Below are 24,583 nucleotides of genomic sequence, written 5' to 3' on the forward strand. Positions count from 1 at the left end.
ATCACTTCTTTTTTTTAAACTGACTGTTATTAACCCTGATAAATTTAAGCTATGATCGTACAGCTTATATTAATATATGCAATATATATGCCAATCTATTAAATTTTATTCTCCATGTGGCGGTGCTCTGTGATAAGACCATAAGAACCTTCTTAGAGCACCTAAAATTATATGTATATATATATATATATTTATATATATATATATATATATATATATATATATATATATATATATATATATATATATATATATATATATATATGTATATATATATATATATATATATATATATATATATATATATATATATATATATATATATATATATATATATATATATATATGTATATATATATATAGATTAAATCATTGAAGATTAATTATTGAAGAATAAATCATTGTTGTGGCAGTGTTGCTTATTTGTGTAGGTAATAGAATTTATTAAAGCCAGAATCATTAGAATCCATCCCTTTATAAATGCAACTTTATTAGAGCAACTAGCATGGGTTTAGAGCTGGACGTTGGAGTGGAGATTAAAGCAGATCTTCATTTGGTTACATTAGAAAACTTGTTTGGACTAAAGCCAATACAAAAATGAAAACTAATTCAATCATTGTTATCAAATAACATAGGTAGGTGGTCAAAATTTCTTTTTAAAATTGTATCAAGTTTAGTCTTTATAAAATAATATGTTATATAATTTGTAATATCCTACTATTACACAACTATACTAAGTAAAAATATAATTATGTAAATATTACTTAGTATACATGGTTGTATGATGGCTTTCTTTCTTTTATTGACATTGTAATTATTAAGGAGTTTTTTTTATAATTTTAAAAGGGAAGTAAATATTTTAAAATTGAAGAAAAATAAGTTATTTCGTTCAATGATTCTGTCATAATTTTTTTGTTATGTATTTCATTTCATTGATGTATAAATTCCTGATTCATGCCAAGTTTAGAATAAATAATTTTTATAATTATTAAATTATTATTATATTTAAATCATTAGTGATTATTGTGACTGCTTCATTACAGCTAATTCGAAAATATTGATATCAGCATTGATGACTTTGTCATCACCATGTGTACTCATTCCTTCTACTGAAACTATAGCAGCAGAAAGAAAATCTTCTGGTAAGTAGCTTACATATTTACAATCACTTTCCATATTTTCATTTTATGAAAGTTAATTTTATAATAAATGTTAAATGTAATCTTGAACTGAAATGATTATTACAAATTACAAATTAAGTTGTATTTCATTTTCATTAAATTGAATTGTAGCGACATCGAATTATTTCAGACCTTATGATTGGTGCATGTCATTTAATGTACCATGGGAATTAATAGAAAAGAAAACAATTGAAAAACTAGAAACAGGTGAACAAAGCGAGACAGTTATAGATGTCTTAATTGGGAATGTGAAGGACTACTAAGCTCACAGTCTACTGCAGCTGAAAGGTTGTACAGATTGCAGCAAAGTTTTATTTAATAATATTAAAGAATACTGCTACCAGAATTGATGCAACAGTTTCCAGAGCTGTTTATGGTAATTCTTGATGCTGTTTTATCTATCTCAGCTCCATATACTTACATCAAATTAATTACTGAAGTGTTTTGTTAACAATTTTATTTTATTCGCACAGGTTACTCATACTTGTATAACTTGTAAAACTTCTGATATTATTGAATAAATGTAATAACTAAATTATATGTTTAGGTGAGCGGATTACTGAATCACTTTGATGTGTTGATAGGTGGGTTAAAAATCACTGAAAAATTAACAACTTCATTAGCTGACCAAAAATTAGCAGCCCTTTTATTCAGTTGTAGATCTACAAATGAACACCTAAAAAAAAGCTATGCAATCAATGGATAAGGCAAAAATTGCAACTGCTTCTGATCTTCCTGTGGTCCTGGCTTAATGACTGTATTGGTCATTCTTTTTGATGAAAAGTTGCAGTCTTTTTATGTTGATGGATGTATGCATAAACAGTGGATTTGTTTATAATTTTTCATAACGTTATTGATATCACATTTAGTAAATGCCAAGAGATTTATAACACACAACCATATTCCATATAGATGTGTGTGTGTGTGTCATAAATTAATTGCATAAAATTAAGCTAGTGGCTTTGATATTACATTTATGTAATATATATATATATATATATATATATATATATATATATATATATATATATATATATATATATATATATATATATATATAATAGTTTACAAGTTTACTTTAAGATGGTTTTTTTTTTACTGTTTTAAGAAAATTCTTTTATTTTGTGCATCCATTATATTAAGGAGATGCGTTGCTGACAGCAAAAAGGTTTACTCTGGTTGAAGACGGTATTGTTATAGCAAAAAACATTACAAAGTTTATGAAAGCATTTTGTTGTTTGTTCACTGCTTGCTACGTATTCAACATTCCTTATCCTAATAAAGTATCAACAACCTTAGAATTTCGCCAGCGATAATTATTAAAATTTTAGTTATGTATTTTTCTAATTTGTATGTGATTTTTATTTTAATAATATTTAATACATATAATGTTTAATATTTGTTTTAATTTTGTTTAATATTTTGTGTTCTCTTGAGTCTCGAATACAAGGGAGGGTGGGAATAAACGGTGAGAATTTTAGTCCAGATCTTATAAACAGGGGGGGGGGGGAGGGTAATAAAATGGTAGTAGGAATTTTTCCTCAAATTTTATAAATGGGGGTTGGGGAAAGGCTGCTTCTCTATTGCTTGGAGCAGTTACAGCAACTTCATCTGTCTTGACTTGGTTTAAATATATTTTCCCAAGTTTTAAGGCTTTTGTTAAGGTAAGATTATTATGCTTAATTACTTTAAGGTCCGAATAAAACTCTCTCACTCTTTCTTAGTTTTGAAATATAAACTATTTCCCACCCTCCTTAATTTGAGATTAGGGTAGGTGGGGAAAATGTCCAAAAATTAATAAACGGTGGGGGACGTTTAATAAGGACTCGAAAATAATGTTGTTTAGCAAGTTTAATTTCAATACAAAAATCATATAATTTTATATTCACATTATTTTATCTTTTCAAGATAAAATAATATAAATATATAAAATATATTAAATTAAAATTTATAAGTTCTGTTTCATTATTTTTAATGTTTTTTTTGGAATCAATCCTGAAAAGGGATCGAAATCCTGATGCACGAAAAAGGCGACGACAGTGAATAAAATTGTATTAAAACAATGCAGGAATTAGTTTGCTTCATTTAAAGTTAAATTTCATGGCTGTATTTTGGTAAAATATATTAATTATAAAAATACTAACACAACCTTATAATATATATATATATATATATATATATATATATATATATATATATATATATATATATATATATATATATATATATATATATATATATATATACATATATATGTATATATATATATATATATATATATATATATATATATATGTATATATATATATATATGTATATATATATATATATATATATATATATATATATATATATATATATATATTTGATAGATTGTGTAAATACATATATTTATCTATCGTTATTTTATTTTATTTTAGATTTTATGTTTGATAGATTGTATACACCTGAATATATTTTATTGACTAATAAATAGACACACTGTTAGATAAACTTTGTCATTATTGTTTTGATCTTACTCGTTCAATACGATGTTACTATTGCTGCTTTATATAATAAATAGGGATAAACCTGAGATTTTTGTAAAACAATTTTCGCTAAAGTGCGCAATCCGAAGGTGTTGTAGAAATTCATGGTATTATACCGTTACTCATAAACTCCTGTGCTATACCGTTATTTTACGGTACAGAAACGGAATAGATAATCACGGTAGAAAACGGTAATTCAAATATAAATTCACGGTATTCTACCGTAAATGTTTCCCGTTTCTGTACCGTGAAATCACGGTATAGTACTGGCGTTTATGGGTCACGGTATAATACCGTGAATTTCACGGTAAAGTTTTACAGTGTACTTATTATTTATAAACGTGTCTCTTATACGTATCTTTATATTTAACTTTATGAAAAAGTTAGCGCAACATGTCTACTCATGTAAATAATTTAAAACTAGTATTGTTCATAATTCGACATTGCAGTCTACTTACAGCACTTATATTGCAATTTAATGGTTTAGAATTGCATACAAGTTATTAGAAACCAAACTTTAAAATATATTGATAACTTTTCCTTTGATCCAACTGTGATATATGATGAATTAAATAAATATTTTATACCAAATAGCCCAAATTTGATAAAAATATTTCTTTCGTCATTAACAAAATAAATGCTTATGATTTTCCGATATCGTCAACCTTAACATCTTATGAACCAAATACATAAATCCATTGGTCACGATGGAATTAATTAATCTTGTCATCGACTTATATGAACCCTTAAAAGATGTACTATTAAAAGTTTTTCATTGTTCTATAAAACAAGGGGTATTTCCAGATAATTTAAAAATAGCCAAAGTCACTCCAATTTTTAAGATAGGCGATCTAACCAATGTCACAAATTATTGCCCGATTTCTATTCTTTCTGCTTTTTCTAAAGTTTTAGAAAGAATTTTATATAACGTTATTTATAATCACCATTCCTTAAATAATATATCAATCAATACGGGTTCAAAAAAAAAAAAAAGCAGAACACACAATACTCCAAATTACTCGCAGTAGAGCTGAAACTTTTAAAAAGTCCCAATATACGTTGGGAATTTTCAGAGATTTATCAAAAGCGTTTGACACAATTGATCATCGAATTCTCCTTAAAAAAAGTGGAATACTATTGAATTAGAGGGAATGTTTTAACGATTATTAAAAGTTATTAAAACAACCGTAAACAGTTTGTTTGTAATAATGAAACTAGAGCAACTATTTTATTAAAAACCTGTGGAGCTTCCCAGGGCTCTATACTCGGAGTACTTCGTTTTTTAATCTCCATCAATGATCCTTAAAGCGTCGAGTTTAATGACTGCCGCGTTTGCTGGAGACACTAATATCTTTTTATCGCATAAAAGTATTCTCATATTGTTTCAAAGTGTGATTATTGAATTAGCAAAAATTAGCGAATGGTTTAAATTGAATAAATTTTCACTGAATGAGGATAAAACGAAATGGTCACTCGTTCATCCGACTTCTAAATAGAAACTACTGCCTCCCAACTTGCCCTTTTCATAGACAAAATCCAAAACAAAAATAGAAATAAATACTAACTTTTTATGTGTCCATGTTGATGAAAGCCTTGAAGCTGGAATTACCTCACTAATTTTTTGTACAACAAAGTTGCTATAAGTATAGGAGTAATGTATAAGGCTAGAAATGCTTTAAATAAACAAAGTTTATCACAATTACATATTTCTTTTATCAATTATCAATTAAACTATGCAAATATTGCTTGGTGTAAGGCCTATAAAAGTAAACTGAAACCTCTTTATCATCAGCAGAAGCATGTAGCTCGTCTAATTAATTTTAAAGACAGATTTACTCATGCTAGGCTTCTTTAACGTGAAATGAAAATTTTTAATATATATCAGCTCAATGTTTTTAATACTCTTTATTTTATGTACAAATGTAAAATAAATTCCTCAGTTTCTTTCCATAAATAATATACCTTGAAATATAAAAATAAATACAATTTAAGAAATTACTATTTAGTTAGGCAACCTTTTTATCAAACTAATTTCGGAAAAACAAACATTAATTTATTGAGATTGTAAAATACGAGCGGTTCTCTATGGCAAGACCTGACGGTCTTCTACGAGTCTTCACGTTCTTTTTTATAAAATTAAATATCTATACAGCTGCATTATCTGTTACTTTGTTCTTATTGTATAGTTGTATTATTTAAATGTTAACGATTTTATTATATATATATATATATATATATATATATATATATATATATATATATATATGCATATATATAAAATTTACAAAATTAAATAAAAATTTTCTTTTTATAAACGATTAATAAAAGTAAATTATTGCTTAGTTTAAAAGCGCTTTGCTAATACTGCGGAGAATATAGCCTAACGTTTATTTTTCGTTCTAATTACAGAGAAATGGCAGTGAAAGAATTACTTAATCTACTTTATTTCTTATATTCTTCTACTACAATTAAAAAGTTTATAAATTGGTATGTTTAAGCTCCAATGTGGATTAAAATTGCTTATCATTTTCATAAACCTTTCTTGAAAGTATTCCCCAGAGATTTTCAATTGTGTTAAGATCTGGACTGCATGCGGCCATTCCATTACGTTAATATTTTTTTTCTCTAAAACAAGCTTTCGTAAGCTTTAAATTATGGATAGCAGCATTGTCTTGTTAAAAAGTGAAACTTTCATCTATCATTTTTTCACCAATAAGTCAATCTAATAACATCAAATAAGTCTAATAAGTCTACTAATCTAATATGTCAATCCCTGTATATATTTATTTAGCCCTATGAATTTATTTTTGTTGAAATCCATGCCGGTCAAAGTTTTCCTACAAAGGAAAAAGCCCCCCAAACTATAATAGTTCCACCAAAGTTACGATTCATCCGAGTTTCTTTCTCTTTTTAGATCATTCCAGTAATATTGATAGCCATCAGGACCATCTAGATTGTCCTTTTTCTCATCACTAAAGAGAACTTGATGCCATACTTCCTGCTAAAACATGTGTTCTTTTGCAAATTGTAATTTCTTTAAAACGAACAGTAAGTTTTGGTTTTGGTTTACGCTTTTTCCAAACTGCGTTTGGATCTTCATGTAAGATTTGTTTCACACGTTGAACAATTACACGTAATTGTAAATGAGCACGAATTTGAGATGCAGTCATTTGCTGAGCAGCAGCACGACGAACAATAACGTTTAGTACGATTATCAATTTTACGTTTGCCACCACTTCCGTTATAAGCTCCAAAACTAACGCCAATTTTGAAGTAACTATTAACCACTTTTGTGGATCTTTTAATTTTCTTTACAATTTCCCGATTAGATAAGCCTGTATCTTTGTATGCTCTGATTACTGCTAATTCTTCATTTGTTAAACGCTTACCGCGTCGCATTTCAAATTAAGGTATCAAAAACTAAATGTTAAAAACTATATGAGCACTGATTTTACATTCACTGTATAACTTAAATAATAATAAAAAACAATGTCACAAACGCGTATCAACAGATCAAAATATACAATTAAACTCAAATAAATTATCGATGAGACTAATTCTATTTGTTACAGCAAATAACAAGTATTACGCAATTTACGGTTTCATTAAATGTATCGCAATTTATTTATGCTATATTATAAACTAAAAAGTTGTTGCTTGTAACAGTAGTTATATGTATGTGAATACAAAAGATGTACCGCACAAATTTGCTTACAGATTAACAAAATATTGGATCAGTATATGGTGAGGCTAGTTCTATTTTCTCCACCGTCTAAAATCATTACATTACAAAAGATAATTTACAATTTTAATTGGTTTTGCGTGTCAAAAAGTTTCGTAAAAACATTTAAAAAAAAAATTTAAAGGCTCTTGAATCATTTAAACAACCGTGGCCAGGTTGTCGCAACTAAATATAATTTACGTGGTCATAAATAAAGTGCGATCGCTCCCGCTTGCGGCCCACCTATTGAACTATAAAGTTGTTTATTTTTGAATTTTAAGTTGCAAAAGTTTTTCAAATATAAACGTATATATATATATATATATATATATATATATATATATATATATATATATATATATATATATATATATATATATTATTTAGATAGGTACTTTAATATCGGCCGTAACTTTTGTCGGAAATTGCACTTGGTTTTTCATATACTTAGATAAACCCGATTTTTAGTCATCTCTGGATAGTGTGTTTTTTTAAAACCAGACTGCTCTTTAAATTCTCTAGATTTTAAAATAGGCTTGTTTGTATTTCAACATTGAATACTTAATCTTTTTAAAAATAACTTGGAAATCCTTCATCCAGTGTGTTGTTAGTGAAAAATTTGATTTCAAAACAAGGTAAGTTTTTATTTTCGAAATTTTTTGCTTTTTGTGCTAGATAGTCATTTTTTTATTAAATTTGCATAAGGATGTATGTATCTAATTTACTTTTGTGTATTTTTTATGTAAATAAATTACCCAATTTTAAAAATAAATGCTTCCCAACGAACTTACCCACAAGTAACCGGTTATTAATACGGATAATGGGCATTTGTGGTGTTGCACAATCCAATTTAGAATAAATACAAGTTTCAACACAAGTTTCTTAAACTACTATTGTTATTTTTTTTAAATATGGTTGAATTCTAATTTCATAAAATTTGACATTTTTTGTACTTAGTTATAATGGTTATAAAGTGTAGTAAATTGTGCATAGTTTAAATGGCATAATAATTAATAAATCAATAATAATATAATTGAAATAGCTATGTTTTATTTATCGTAGATTAGTTGCTAATCTACGATAAATAAGATTTATTTAAAAATTAATACTTAGTAGTTTTTCTTTGTTTTTATTACGTTGCCTTGTTAATTATTAAATTTATAAATCCCTTTTTTTTTATTTCAGTTTTTTACTATAACTTGTTTTTGTGACATGGAGAAAATAATTAAAAAGGCAAAAGACTTTGAAGATCTTCTTGGTTCCCACAAGTATAAAATACTTTCAAATGGTTTTGTGTACAATGTTTTTTTAAAACAGAACAGAAATGCTACAGAAACAGCTAAATATTTAATTCAGCAATTTAGTAAAAGTGAATGTAAAGTTTCATCATTAACACTATCAATTCTGAGAGTTAACGAAAAAATCCAGTTTTTTAAAAGACACATACATTATAGCTGGGATAGGATAGTTGTTTTTTTAAGTGAAGACTTCAAGTTTCCGCTAGCCAGGGCATCACTTCTCCCTGTTCAGCCAAAGACACCTCCTTCTGTGTCTCTATTAAAGACAAGGATTAACAGAGAATGTCATTCCTGTGAAAAAAGGAAACTTTATAATAAAGCCTTACTTACTCAAAACAAAAAGCTTAGGACAGTGATTAAAACAGTAAAAAAAGAGAAAACAACAATCAGTAAGACTTTTCAAGTTAAGAGAGTAAACCAACTAATTAAAAGAACCTCACGCCGGATCTCAAAATATCAGTTGAAGGCCCAAAAATATGAAGCTGATGTTATATCTTTAACAAAATCCTTGAAAAAGTTGAACCTCAAATGCAAAAGTTTGGTTAAAGAAAATAAAAGTTGTAAGAAGAAGATCCTGACATTAGAATTTACTATTTTAGATTTAGAAAAAAAACTTAGAGTTCAAGACTTAGCATTGAAAGAAAGTGATATTACCATAGACCAGCTAAACTGCGACATCAATCTAATTGAAAAGGGTTCAATTTTTACAAAAGAAAAGAAAAGTTTCAATGCCTCATTGCGTCTGGTTGTTTACCATTGTCTTGAAAGCAACGTGCCTGTAGATGCCATACCTAAAGTGATCATGTCATGTGCAAGTCTTGGTAACGTGAATTTGAAGCCTCAAGATCTCCCCAATCTGTCAACGATTGCGCAGATGTCCAGAGAAATGGGAGTAATTGCTCTGCTACAAGTGGCAGAAACAATAATAAATGCTGATGTTGTGACATTAGCATTTGATGCAACAACAATTAAGGGCATTCACATAAATCAAATTCATTTTGCTACTAAGCAACAAATCCTTACAGCCAGCATCACTGAATTACCAGGAGGCAAGGCAGAGGACTATGTAAAACACATTACTGATACCATTGAGGATTTAGCCAACACATATGCAGCATATTATAAATTAGAGATTGCTGATGTAAGAAAAAAACTAATGGGCAAAATAATGTCAACGTTGACAGACAGGGCCTCGGTTAACCATGCAGCAGTTGTGAAACTAAACAGCATACTTGAAAAAGAGCTGTTAGAGTTAAACTGTCATCTGCATCCACTTGATGGAATAGCCAGTGAGACCAGAAAAGCACTTCAAAAGCTGAATGATACAATTCCCAGTACCACTTATGGGTCAGATTGCAGAGCTGCAAATCTTTTGTACAGCATTTCAAAGTTAAGGTCAATGTTTGAATTATGTATTTGATCCAAATAAAGTAAACAAACTGCATATTGTTACTTTTTTTATAAAATCAGAGTTTAATTGCTTGCTATATTTTAAATCTGCATTATTGTATTTCAGATACAAGGCCAAAGGAGATCCGCATGGTTTTAAATCCTTTCTCAAGCAAAGTGGATTATCTTGCAGTACTTTTCCAAGGTATGTTGGCAACCGATTGCACATACTGTTTTGTTCAGCTGGCATTGTATACAGGTACTGACAATTGGTATTCAACTATCTAGTCCATGCATTTGATTTTCCAATAGCAAATGCATAATTTGTTTTATTCTGTTTTTAGGCACAGACAAATACTAGTCAACTATCTGGAGAAGTACTGCAACAACACGACTTTACTGAGGACATCTCTACTAAGAGATTTCAAGAATGAGGAGATAATGATCTATCTACAAGCCCTTGGACTCTGGGGCAAATTCTTAACTGGACCTTGGATGGCCCTTTTTTATGCAGAGGAAAAACAAAGAAACTATTTTGAATTGGTATGCAATTTTTTTTATTCTTACAATGTAACTTAAACATTTAATGCATGTATTAATTTATGATCTAAAAAAATAACTTCTAATAAAAAGTAACTTCTTTTTAGGCTGAGTATCTCAAATCTGCAATTAAGGTTGTGGAAATACTTTGTAATGAGCCGGAATTTCTATTGTCGTCACAGTTAGATGCATTTGGTCGCCCACTGATTTCTGATGAGACATTGGTTACATTACGCATTATTGAAGGGAAGTATTTGGAGCAATTGCTTTCTATTTTAAAAATAATAGCTAATGCTACAGTGACAGTTTTAAAAAGGCAGCTGTCAAGGTACTTGACTGGTGAACTCTCTACACCGAGCCAGTTCATGCAAGATAAGGCAGTTAGTGCCCCTATTAATAATATTTGGGCTGAGAAAACCCTTGGCATGATAGACTTTTTTACTTGCAGGGCGCCTAATGCTGAAATTTCATTTTTAGATGGCAAGACAAAGGTGAAGGTGAACAAATCTCTGGACTGGCTGTGTAATAATACAAAAAAAGAGCAAGAAAAAATAGTTAAATTTTGTATATCTAGGGGGGCAGTTTCAAGAAAACAAAGTAAAGAGAGAAGGTTGAGAGGAGAAGAGTTAGCAAAGTTACGGTTAAAAGAAAAAGGTCAGAAAAGAGAAATGGAACAGAGAAATAGATTAGCTAGAGATATAAAAAAACTTATTTTAGAAAATAGTTTAGATATTGTACATAATTCCATTTTCTTTTCACTCTTAGAATACCAAAGAGTCAAAGTATTAGAAATGTTAAATGAGGATCCAGTTAAAATTGAAGGAGCTAGAGTTGTACATTTATGGAATGAGGAGGGGAATGAAGTAGCTTATAAGGGAAGAATAGTTATGAAGTTACCACCTGTTACTGGAAAAGTTGTTAGTTTTATAATTGCATATTGGAAAAAGGATGAAGAAGAACATGATGCAGAAGACTTTAAAATACCAGTAGATAGCCTCTTGGCTGACGTTGCTCTTGGTGATTTAGTTTTCTATTGATTCAGGTTCTACATTTAGTTGCCGGTATTTAAATATTAGACAAATGTTTACAAAAGTATTTTATTTTAGTTATGCATTTTAATTTTTTTGTTCTTTTGAACGTATCATTTTTTATGAATAATTGTGTTTAACTTTATGTTGTTGTCAATTTTACTCCATTTTAAAAGATTTTCAATATTATATTGATAATTAATATTTATATGAGCCTCCTTTCAGCAGACTAGTAATTTGTACCTTAAACATAAAGTTAATGTAATGAGTCATATACCTTAGAAAAGTAAGTCTTTTTTGCACTTAGTTTGTGAACTATTAATTTTTAAATTGCATCCTCGTCAAAATTCACCCCCACTCCACTTTGTTTTTTGTATCTGATAAGATGAAAATAAGCTATTTGATCCATAAAAAATTTAATAAATTAAAGATCTAATAATGATGAATCACTGTTTTTAATTTTATTACATTATCTCAGTCGGTTTTTTACTTATGCAGTTTTTAGTCCCAGTAACGCAAAATATTGGTCACGATTTTTCTTAATTTTCTATAGCAGAAATTACCACTTTTACACGCGGAAAAAAAATCATAACTTCCGTCATAGTTAACATAGACAGGCAAATTAGGCGTCATTGGATAGCTCTCATTAAGCTCTATGTAACAGCATAAGTTTTGTAATTGTATTATTATATTGAATTTTTTATCAAAGTACCTAATATATATATGTATATATATATATATATATATATATATATATATATATATATATATATATATATATATATATATATATATATATATATATATATATATATATATACATATATATATGTATATATATATATATATATATATATATATATATATATATATATATATATATATATATATATATATATATATATATATATATATATATATATATATATATATATATATATATATATACATATATTGCCAAATTCAAAACAACATGAAAATTTAAACTTGCAACTTGGCGACCTTAACTTATTTTAAAACAGTAAGGAGATTTAAAAAGTATGTTTTTACTAATAACATAATTGAAAATTCTAATTATATACTTAAAATAAACCTGGCGGTCAATGCAGTCCACAGTATGCAACAAGAAATTATAAGGCGTGTTTAAGACTTCTAAAAACGTATTAACGTTGTTTATATATTTATTGAGTATTAAAACGTTGCAGACGCGGTTTTCTATAGAAACTTTGTCATGTCTACTATTTACTCTTTAATTGTGTCAAGGGAAATTAAAATAACAGATAAAGTGTATTTTCAAAGAACTTTCATGTTTTTTTATACGCAGTCTTATTAACGCATCAATTGGCCCAAAGGGATGTTTTGCAAACTTCTGTTAATTTAAGTAAATAAAGTAATTTTATGAACTGTTAAGCTGCAAAACGACTTGAGTGTAAAGTTTCTAAATCACGTGGTTTGTTAACTTTTCAAAATTTTAACATTACAAAGAAACAATGAGGATTATAAACTGTATTCATTTGAAGGTTGTTTGAATAATACAGAATTCAATATAAAAAAATCAAACGCCGAAAAAAAAAAAACTTTATTCCTTAAAAATACATTTTTTTTAAATTTGCATATTTTGACTTTATTTTTCAAAAATTCCAAATATATAAGCAGTACTTTGGGTAATGTTAAACTAAATTTATATATATATATAGTTTATAACAAAATTATTTATTATAATACAAGATCAATTTCAATATTTGTTATAGAATAACAGCTATTGAGTTCAGTGATCAAAACAGAGTTTTAAGGGTTTTTAAAAGCTAAAAACTTAAAGACATTTCCAGATATTGCAATTCGCAAGCACTTATTTCGAGCTCTGAAGTCTCAAATAAATTAACAACCTCAACAAAATTCAGCGATCAACAACCGGTCTTATTTTATTTGGACAATCACGGGTAAAATCTTTCTATTAAGACAATTGATCTTGCAAAAGAAAAAAGGGTTGTTATGTTAAAATTGCCACCTCACTGCATCCACAATCTACAATCTTTAGGCAGGACTGCCTATGGATAATTTAATTAATCAATAAACTGGAACTTTGAGTTATACTTTTTCTTCAAGTTTGATACAAAAGATATTCAATGATTTGTACAAAGTGTTTTAAAAATAAAGGATAATGGTTTTAAAAATTAATGATACTGTTTCCCCCTCAAGCCTTTTATAGTAAATGACATTATTATGTTAATTATATATAACAATTTATTTTTTATAATACAATAATAATATGTTTTTAGTCAATATCGTGTTAACATAATATTTCAAATTTGGCAAACCTTTGGGAAAATAAGATTATTATTGAAAAAAGTGCATCAGCTTTGTAAGTTTAACTGTCACCGTACTGCATATTGCTATATTAGACTTGTGCAATATCTCAAACCTATATATGCTACGCCATATATATACAAACACCTTGATTGATAAGCAAAGCTATATCGGTCGAGATATTTAATATTCCATCCTCATTCCTTGTTTCTTAAGTAGAGTAACTTCGCTAATTGCAGGTCTCTAATCATATACTGGCCACTGTTTGAACCTTTCCCAGCACAAAGCAGTGGTGCTAATTGCCTTACAAGTGCGTAATTAACGAAAATTCGGAAAAGTTCTAAAAAGTTTTAATCAGTAATGAAACAAAGTTATTGAAACAATTTTTTTATAACAAAAATAAAATAGTGCATCTATTTTGTACGTTTTGGATCTAAAGTATTTAACTTATGCCTCGCTGATTATGTTTAACTGATCTAAAATAATTTTTTCCTCATATTCCATTTATTGGCCGGTTACATAATCCACCTTTTCGCTATGGTCACTAAATGGTATTAAGTAGTAATGACTAAGGATGATAATATCTTAACACATGGCATGTGTGAAAAAGGTTAAATTAAGGTTGTTTAAAGGTAATCAAATCCAAATATTGCTTAAATTTATTTAATTATACTTAAGTATAATTTTGTAAATGAAAATTTTTGTTGTCGCATATAAAGTAAAAAAAAATAAAAGTAATGATTACATATTTTTTGTATTATTTTTTTCCCCATATATTTGCAGATTTGTAATTGCATTTCTTTCTTAATAGAAAATAGCATTATATATGAAAAGAAAAAACAATTTAAAATATATTGGAAAAACAAAAATTCTATATTTTCATTATAGCTACTTCAAAAAAATAATAAAAAAGTGCAAGCATTGGCCTAAAAAAACCCTAGTGAAAAGTGATGACAACTACTTAAATAGAGACATGGTTGTGTGAGTTTTTGTTGTCCATAATTTACAGCGTCTGTGCGACGTAAATATAAGGACAAATGGAAAAAAAGTGGTTTGGCAAACCAGAATGTATTTGTAACATTGATGAAACAGGGATACAACTAGAGCATTAACAAAAGCATTTTATTGCAAGAAAAGGCTCAAAGGGCAACAAAAAGACCATTATTATTTTAGCCTGCAAAAATGCAGCTTGTCAAACTGTACCACCTCACATAATAGTGAAAGAAAAAATTATCTTTATGGTTTTGATACAGATAATGCTCTAAAATGAGCAACATGGAATGTGTCTGAAAAGGTCTGAACAAAACGAGGTATTGCTTAGATATGGTTTGAAAAAACATTTTTTCCAAATATTAGTTCTGCACAACCACAGATTTTAATTCTAAATGGACATGACTCTCAAATTTCAATTTCAATTTTCATTGAAATGATTGAGGTGGCTATTTTGAACCAAATTGAAGATAAAGAACTTCTAACTCACACCAGCCACTGGTTGTGACAGAAGAGTTTTTAAGCCACTGAAAAATGTCTATTCTAATCAATGTCAAAAATTGATAAATGATCATTGGGATCACGGTTTTCACATTTTGACTTTTGTGGATTATTTTCAAAAGCAAGGAAAATGTGTCATGACTAAATCAAATATATAATTAGAATTTCATGTTTGTCTTATCCTTTCAATCCAAATGCTATTTCAAATGAGGCGTACATCCTAATTATTTTGTAAACACTCAAAGCCTTTTTTTGTGCGTTCGATAGGGACCGCATAAAAGAATACGCATAAAAAAAATCACATGAAACTTTAGGAGTACCTATAAAAAATAGTTTTGGAAACAATATTAAAAATTTTTTTTTAATGCTTATATTTTTAAATTTTATTTAGAAAAGCACATACGAGCATTTTTAAAAATTTTATTTACATACGTATCTATTTTATACATACAAAACTTATTAAAATGTATAACAATTATTCTTCGTAGTCTGACAATGTAACGCAATTTGTGGTTGCATGTTCATAACAGTAACTATAAAATGACGTATTTACATACATATTGTAGATTTTAATCGTTGAGATTGAAAATATTGCGCGCTCAAAAATTAAATTATATGAGATCGAATAAAAAAAATGCATAAAACAAAACGCACAAATAAAGTATCGCTTAAAAAGGACCACATAAATAGAGGTTTGAGTGTAGTATAGTTTAAGTTATTGCGGCAGTTCAAAATGCATGTATGGGGCCATTATCAAGCATATTTTTTTTTTGCTGGATCTATCCAAGCACAACTATGCAAGAACCCACTCCGTAGTAGAAAATTGAATCAATTGAACTCCGTAGTAGAAAAATAAGTTAAATGATTATTCAAGAGAATACAATTGGTTTGGATTTTAATACAGAACTAAACCTTAAAGAAATACAATTTCAATTACACATATGTAACTTTATCAAAGCTAAAAATACAAAACTGACTTTTTAGTTTTCTTGGTCTCTAGAAGTTTATCTTGACATCACATTGAGAGCAAATATTTTTAAGGAATCAGTTACATTATAATACAATATAAACCCCATTGGCGCCAAGGTAAAATACGTTACGAAAGACATTTAAACAGATAAAAATATTTAAGTACTAAATTTTTTATGAAAACTAAACTTTTAGATTTTTAAAGTGCAACAGAACATTCAGTGTACTGTTCATAACTCCTTAAACAACATTGAGTTAAAAAGAGCTTATCAGAGAACAAGCAAGAAGTTATAAAATGTATATTAATAAAACTTGCTTAAAGTTTTAACTGAAAATAACTAACCTATAATAAACAAAAACATTAAATAATGACGTTCTTATAAGTTATTTACCAAAAAGTAGTCACTATAATTTCTTTGCCAAAACGAAGTTATTATAATAAAGCAATTTCAAATGCGGATTAAAAAAAAGTTGTTTGAATTCTTTATAGCCGTATAAATTTAATTCTTATATTTTAAACTCTGTTTGAATTATTAATATACATGTATATTTTCAAACAATTTTTTTTTTTTAATAAAAATAAAGTTTTAAACGAATTAATAAAGCATCTACATTTTACATTGATTGACTTTCATATTTTCTATAAAAGTGAATATCACAAAATATTTGATTTTTTGATTGTTTTTTTTTTGATTACAAGACTCCTTTTTTTTTAAATTTTTCAGAAAAACTTTGATACATAATTCTTAAAACATTGTGAGCATTGAATGCTTAATCAAATAACTGAGATTTAATAGAAGTTCTTATAAGTACTTATCAAATATTAGTTTTTATAGGATTTCCCATGACGTCAATTGAACCAAGAGACATGGGTTCAATAGAGAACCGTGTCTATAAATTCTCTCACACGTTTCTTTCTGCTAGACTTTTTCAGTTCTACTCTTTTACTTTTACTACATTTCGCTTTAAATCGCAGGGTTATGGAAGATGTTTATCAACTTTCAGAAGAAGAGACATGTAAAGATAAAAATAAAGTTGATGGTAATTATTATAAAATTTTATTTAAGGATGGTACACATAGTCGTAAAAAAAAATCATCACCTATAACAATTGAAAGTAATTATCATAAAAAACTCGATAATATAAATCAACATCAAAATAGCTTTCATACGGAAAATAAACCAATTGTTATATCACCTAATTAATTAAATATGTAAATATTTATATGTTCAAAAAATATTTATTTTTGTATAAATACAAAAATAAATATTGCTTATAGCAATATTTATTTTTGCGCTCGTGTAAAAATAAAGCTAAATAAGTTTTGAAACTTGAAAGTTGATAAACATCTTTCATTACCACTGCGATTTCAACACCTGAACATCATTAAAGATAAGCAGTTTAGAATAGAAAAGTCATACTTTTCTATTCTAAACTGCTTATCTTTAATCTCAACCTTACAAAAAAAAAAAAAATCTCACCTTACAAAAAAGAAAAAGTCTCACCTTACAAAAAAAAAAAAAAAAAAAAAAAAAAAAAAAATGCAAAATTACCAATTTTCTACGAAAAGAGACACGTGAAAGTTTATAAATTAACTGAAAGACAAAAAGTTTTTTGCAATTCAACTTTCTTCTGACTCCAAAAAATAAAGTGCAGACGCTGATTACCAGTAAGTTATTTATCTTTTGTTTTTCATCGGTTTTTTAATACTTTATTATTTAATTTGAATGTGATTCATTTTTGTGCAAATAATAGATTGTCAAGTTCAAATATAAATTAAAAAAATTAAATAATAAGCTTTTATTCATCTCCATTTTATTTAATTTTCAGGCATTTGATTACGGTTGATGTTATTATGTTTTATTATCAAATTTTTTATCAACTATAACAGTTTTATGAAATGTTAAAACTCCTGAATCAAAAAAAAGTCAAAGATCAAGATGTTATTAAAAATTACTATACAAGAAAAGTTTAAATTGAAAAAAAATTAAAAGAAATGCAGAATGAGGTAACTTAATGTTTTTTAAAATATTTAAATAGTTTTAAATAAATAATTTTTTTTTTTTTTTTAAATTCATTCATTTTTTCATAAATTCATAAATGCATTCATAAATTTTTTAGTTTTAGCTTTATGAGTTTTTATCTTTAGACTGCTTTTAAAAATAATTTTTTGTTCATGATAGCATACTTATATGACTCGAAAATATCTTGGATGTTTAGGCAGATGGCGAAAACAATCTACTTACTGAAGCGTTATCGTTTTACGTTACGAAAAAAGTATTGCGTCCACCGAACAAAGTTAAAAAGATTATTAAATATTCTACGTCTATATTAAAGATGCTAAAAACACTTCAAGACCAAGTTGATTAATTCTATAAGAATTGAAAAGATCTTTATATAGCTTTTTATATGGTTTTTGAATATTTAAAATCCTAAAGAATGTTAAACCACTGTGCTATATTCGTTTATTATACATAGGTTCCTTTCTTAAAATATCCGAGGTCTTAAAAGTTTCGAGGTTTTAAACTATTGTGTTAGTTATAAAAAAAGACTAAACAATTAAAAAAGTATCAATAAATATGTTTGGCCCATAAGTTTTATTATTAGAAAAAGCAGTTTAAGGGAACAATTCACCTTGCGTGATTGCTAATTTATGGATTTGGTTTTGTTTCAAAAACACGGAAAAATTGCAAAATTTCTTGTGTAAATTTTTGTCTAAATCATTTAAGCAAACAATTTATTATCGCACGTGATGTGATTACCTTTACCCAGTAGTTTAAGGAACAAAATGCTTCTTACTCAATTTTGCTTAAAGTAGAAAACAATTTTTGTTGTTAAAAAAAAAAAGTTACAAAATTGCATTTATGTAATTGTGCATTGGCTTTGTAAGGGTTTGAAGATTGATTTAATATATATATATATATATATATATATATATATATATATATATATATATATATATATATATATATATATATATATATATATATATATATATATATATATATATATATATATATATATATATATATATATATATGTATATATATCTATGCATATGTATATATAAATATGTATATATATATATATATATATATATATATATATATATATATATATATATATATATATATATATATATATATATATATATATACTTACATTAGGGTTTGGGAAAACCTGGCATTTTTAGACCCGACGAGTCCGAGTCGAATCTAAGAATATTTATCGAGTCCGGGATCGGGTCCGGGTCCAATACATCTTTTAACTTACAATTTTAACTATAGCATGGAAGGATTTTTTGCTCTCACGCCTCTCATTTTAAAAATCGATTTGGTATACGTTAAGGTAAATAAAACAACTTTTGGCCAGTTTAACGTCTAACGTAAATATATTATTCTATACTTTTATTATAATGTTAAACTACCAAATAAACTTTACATTACCATTTTGAAAATATCGCATTTTATAAAATGCATGTATATATACTAGCAAAAATAAACTCAACTCAATTAAAATACTTGCAAGTGGTTAATACAAAACAGAGCAATTATTTTAAATAAAACTTTAAAAAAACTAATGCATTTAATAAATTGTCCGATAATCTAGAACGAACTCTTGTACAGAAGTTGGATGCTACAGAAAATGTTTCTTCGGAATTTGTTGATGTTGGTTTTATCGTCATTAACGCTTGATACAATTTTTTTAAATAATCAGTTCTTTTTTTAGAAAATAATAAAAATTCTTTTTTAATATCAGCTAATTTTTCTCCTCAACTTGGCAAAATTGGACATTTCGCACTTTCTAGTATTTTATATAGTTAACTTACCATTGGAATCTTTTAATTTTCTTAACATAAATTGCTAATCGGGCTGTTGCATGATTAGCATCGTCTCTGCTAAGAGCTTCAACAGTTAATTTAATAGACTTTAGAGTATTTTCCGATTCATTTAATAATTCAATATTAATGTTTTCTATTTAATTTACACTTCCATAATCTTCCAGAGCTTCTTTAATGATAGGAAATAATTTTAAAAATCTAGATATCATTTTGATCGTTGAGTTCCAACATGTTCTTACGTCTAACACTAGCTAAAGTTCATTTTCTAAAACTATTTTGATCTTTTCTTGCAAAATATTATTTCTCACAGAAGAACTATTAAAAAATTTAACAATTATACGAACACTTTTATATTTTCTTCTACATTGCCTAAATCACCGTCGCTCTCATCAGAATAACAATTTTCATCTTGATCATCATTAATTTCTTCTTGTCCGTGGTCATTTCTATTTCCACCAACGTCATCTTCATTTTGCAAGACGGTAAAACTTCTTTTTATATAGTACATCACAAACAGCTTAGTGTATAGTGTGATTCAAACACAAATTATAGAGACAAGGAGATTCTTGTCCAAATTTTATCATTACACTTGCACCGTCGGCGGTTGAACCATTTATATGTTTTTTAAAATTAACATTATATGTTTTTAAATGCTGTTCATCTTTTTCATCTAACTGTACAGCTGTACACAAGTTAAAAATTCTCACTAAACCCTGATTATACACTTCAGAGTCAACTCCATGCAAATCGATATTGAGATATTTCCAAATTTTCATACTCGTCCATTCATCAAGTGTAATGCTAATTCGTCGGTCTTCTTTAAATTTTTCTCGTAACAATTCTAATATTTCCAACTTCTTTTTTTTATAAAAATTATGAATTGAATTCATGAGATCTCTTTCGGCTTTAGGAAGATTATAACTTGACTTTACTAAACTCTCACAAAGAAAGCTAGACTTTGTAATCACCCTAACTGATATATCGTCAAGAGCGGCCATTTTAGAGACAATTTCTTCTAAAGGCTTTCCTGCAACGGAAGCGAAAGTATCGATAGTTTTAAATCGTTTGGTGCTAGAATTTTCTCCTATTTCTTCTCGTGTTGGTGAAGAAATACCATGTTTAACTTTTAAATGTTTAATCATTGATAAAGTATTTCCATCTGTGTTTGATGCTATCGTTGAACACTTATTGCATTTTCCACTTTTCAAATCGGTACATAGAGTGAAATACTCCCACATATTAGAATGCTTCGGCATAATGGGACTGTTAAAAATGTTCTAGTAAAATTATAATATTTCACTTTTTTCCTAAATTAGAGAAGTAATTAATAATTGAAAAGTATATTTTTTTTTTAGTTTTTTAAATACACGCTAAAAGAATTAAGTTATTAACTTCAATCTTTCTAATCTAAAGATTTTATATTAGCGAATACTTTTAAAACATTTGAAATATAGAAACATATTATATAAGCAAATCCTTTAAAGCATTCGCTTAAATATAAAAACATATGATTAGAAAAAAATTAAGTTATGAAGTTAATTCTTTAAGTGCGTATTCGGACATACATGGAAGCATACATAAGCATGAATGTTTTTAAACCATCTAAAAAGCTGCAGCCAAGTTCAACTTTAAGTTATTTTCACAATCTCTACTACTATATTTTTCTAGAAAAGGTATATATATATATACAGTATCGGACAAAACGAGTGCAACCAAATAATGCTAATTTAGTTTCTTTATATAAAAGTGCTGCATTTTTTCATTTCAGAGAAACAACTATGAAACTGTTTAGAGACAAAGTTCTTCAAGTTTTATTCATCACAAAGTTTATTATTTATACACGAAAATTAATAAACTAATCAAAAGTATTAAAAAAAGTTGATTTCCTTCTGGACAAACAAGTGCAACTCGACAAAGTGTTGACCAAGCTGTGTTTCGCTATTAATATTTCGTGGCGAATCCTTTGTTGTCGATCACAGCCTTGCATCTTCAAGGCATAGATTCGATCAGGTGATTAATGAAACTATGTGGAATCGCTGCCCAGGCCTTTTAGATTTGTTCAAACAGTTGATCCTTATTACGAACACCTTCACGATTAATTCTGCGGTTGACGATCTCCCACAGGTTCTCGATAGGGTTGAGATCCGGAGATTGTGGCGGGCAACCCATCACCGACAAGTGGATGTCTTGAAACCACTGCTTGACTACTTTTGCAATGTGTTTCGGATCGTTGTCTTGCTGAAAAACCCATTTTATTGGCATATTCCATTCAGCATGAGGTAACATAACATTGTTCAGGATATTTTTATACATGAAACAGTCCATTATTCCATCGTTTCAATGTATTGAACCTAGACCGTTAGCAGAAAAACACCCCCAGACCATTACATTGCCTCCGCCATGCTTCACGGTCTTATGGCAGTAACGTAATAAGAGGCGTTTTCCGGCCGGTCGACGTACACGGCAAATGTCATCGCTCCCAATGATTTTGAACTTCAATTCATCACTAAACAGGACGGTTCACCATTTCTGCACATTCCAGTCAATATGAGAGGTAGCAAACAGAAGTCTTTTTTTCTGGTTTTTTAGTGACATCAGCGGTTTCTTTGCAGGGCGTCGAGAAAACAATCCGGCTTTAACAACACGTTGTCTGATTGTTCGGTCCAAAACAGGCAGCTCTAATTGCTTTTGTATCTCGACTGATGATGTCCAGGGAACCTTCTTGACGGATCTGACGATCATAGAATCCTTTCTAGAAGTGGTGAAACGCGGTCTTCCACCTGTGTTATCTGCTGCCAACTTCCCCGTAGAAAGATATTTGAAACATAGACTTGATACGGTCCATTTTTTCACGCGATATTTATCACAAATACTTTTTTGTGACATTCCACTTACGTAATCGCCAATAATTTTCTTTCTTAGTTCCAATCCAAGACTGTCGGGCGCCTTTTTTGCACTTGAAGTCATAAAAATAATAAAAATTATTAATCACGCTTCTCAAGGCTTACCGTGTTACATTTACCTTTTGATGATACAATAATGATCTGTGGAACACAACGTCTTGGTTGGATGTGGACTGTATTGATGTAATGAAACACTTGTTGTATTTCACTTCTTGTATTGATGTTCTTCGAATAAACACTTTGATAAAACTCACTTCGATAAACTGTCTTGATAATACCGACTGATTAACTTCCATATACTGACTGAGTTACATGTCAATTTACATGTCTCTTATATAGTAAAATGAAACTGTGTGAACCTGTTCTGGAAGATTCTAGATGCTTCTTTTTGATGCTTCTGGAAGCTTCTGGAAGCTTGTGGATGCGTCTGGATGCTTCTGAATGTTTCTGATATTTCTAGATGCTGCCGGATGCTTCCAGATGCTTTTTCCGGAAACTTCTGGAAGCTTCTGTATACTTCTAGAAACTTCTGGATACTTCCTTTAATTATTTAAAAACTTCCGTTACGTTGACACGGACCAGACTTAAGAAAATGAAACAAACCAAAAAAAATGCACTTGTTTTGTCCACTGCAAAATGGCAGTTGTCAACGAAATTCTGGCTGTGTGCTGTCACCTGTCAGCTGATTGCTCATGTCATGGCATGCTATGACTCCAGACTCCTGAACTGTTTGCTGTGGTAGTATAGTTCGTTTCGTTTTGAAGACATGTAAAATTAGGAACTCTTTTTAGCGTTGTTCAATGTTGGTTGCAAATGTTTTGTCGAATACTGTATATATATACATATATATATATATATATATATATATATATATATATATATATATATATATATATATATATATATATATATATATATATATATATATATATATAATATATATATATATATATATAGTAACTTTGTATTTTTACTGACTTACTCGTAAACGGTTAATCAAATATAATGAAAATAAAATGGGACCAGCAAAAGGAAAGAATTTATTAATGGCTGTAATCCAAAGAAATGAAGATAATAAAGTCAGACCCGTTCTGGACTGGAGAGAAGGTAACAGTTTTATTGAGATGTATGGAAGAGATGCAGATGTTTGTGTGTTGAGAAACTTAGAGAATGAATAAGAATAAGAAAAAAGTCAGTATTTATTGATTTACGCAAGGCTTAACTCCAGTTAAAATCTGAGGAATCTCTTTGGTTATTCCAAACAGTGGTATTTTAAAACAAATTGTATTATTTAATACGACTTGGTTTTGGGTTGAATATTGCGCAAACGATCATGAAATCTGTTGTGAGTGCAATTATTGATCAAGAGAAATTGGTAAAGAGGGGA

The 24,583-nt window shown here is 28.1% G+C and overlaps 1 protein-coding gene and 2 long non-coding RNA genes across 3 annotated transcripts; all 3 read left to right on the forward strand.

The window, feature by feature from the left end:
* Positions 1-495: 495 nt before the first annotated feature.
* On the forward strand, positions 496-1,431 carry LOC136076454 (uncharacterized). Its single transcript, XR_010636283.1, has 3 exons — positions 496-635; positions 1,044-1,142; positions 1,293-1,431. It is a non-coding gene; the product is annotated as an uncharacterized LOC136076454 (long non-coding RNA).
* Positions 1,432-8,633: 7,202 nt separating this feature from the next.
* Positions 8,634-11,694, forward strand: LOC136075951 (uncharacterized). Its single transcript, XM_065789401.1, has 4 exons — positions 8,634-10,123; positions 10,245-10,376; positions 10,462-10,660; positions 10,765-11,694. Exons 1-4 carry the CDS (start codon positions 8,643-8,645, stop codon positions 11,692-11,694), a joined length of 2,742 nt encoding a protein of 913 aa, XP_065645473.1. The 5' UTR covers positions 8,634-8,642.
* A 5,663-nt stretch (positions 11,695-17,357) lies between these two features.
* Positions 17,358-18,899, forward strand: LOC136076830 (uncharacterized). Its single transcript, XR_010636620.1, has 3 exons — positions 17,358-18,121; positions 18,283-18,460; positions 18,636-18,899. It is a non-coding gene; the product is annotated as an uncharacterized LOC136076830 (long non-coding RNA).
* The last annotated feature ends 5,684 nt before the right edge of the window (positions 18,900-24,583 follow it).

This window comes from Hydra vulgaris, chromosome 02 (assembly GCF_038396675.1).
Source record: "Hydra vulgaris chromosome 02, alternate assembly HydraT2T_AEP".
NCBI classification, from domain to species: Eukaryota; Metazoa; Cnidaria; class Hydrozoa; order Anthoathecata; family Hydridae; genus Hydra; species Hydra vulgaris.

What these genes read in the sequence shown, in the direction of transcription:
- LOC136075951 (XM_065789401.1), top strand. Translation starts at nt 8,643, where the DNA reads ATGGAGAAAATAATTAAAAAGGCAAAAGACTTTGAAGATCTTCTTGGT. An exon ending in TCAGCTGGCATTGTATACAG is followed by an intron (nt 10,377 to 10,461) that starts GTACTGACAATT and finishes TTCTGTTTTTAG; the next exon opens with GCACAGACAAATACTAGTCA. An exon ending in AAAGAAACTATTTTGAATTG is followed by an intron (nt 10,661 to 10,764) that starts GTATGCAATTTT and finishes ACTTCTTTTTAG; the next exon opens with GCTGAGTATCTCAAATCTGC.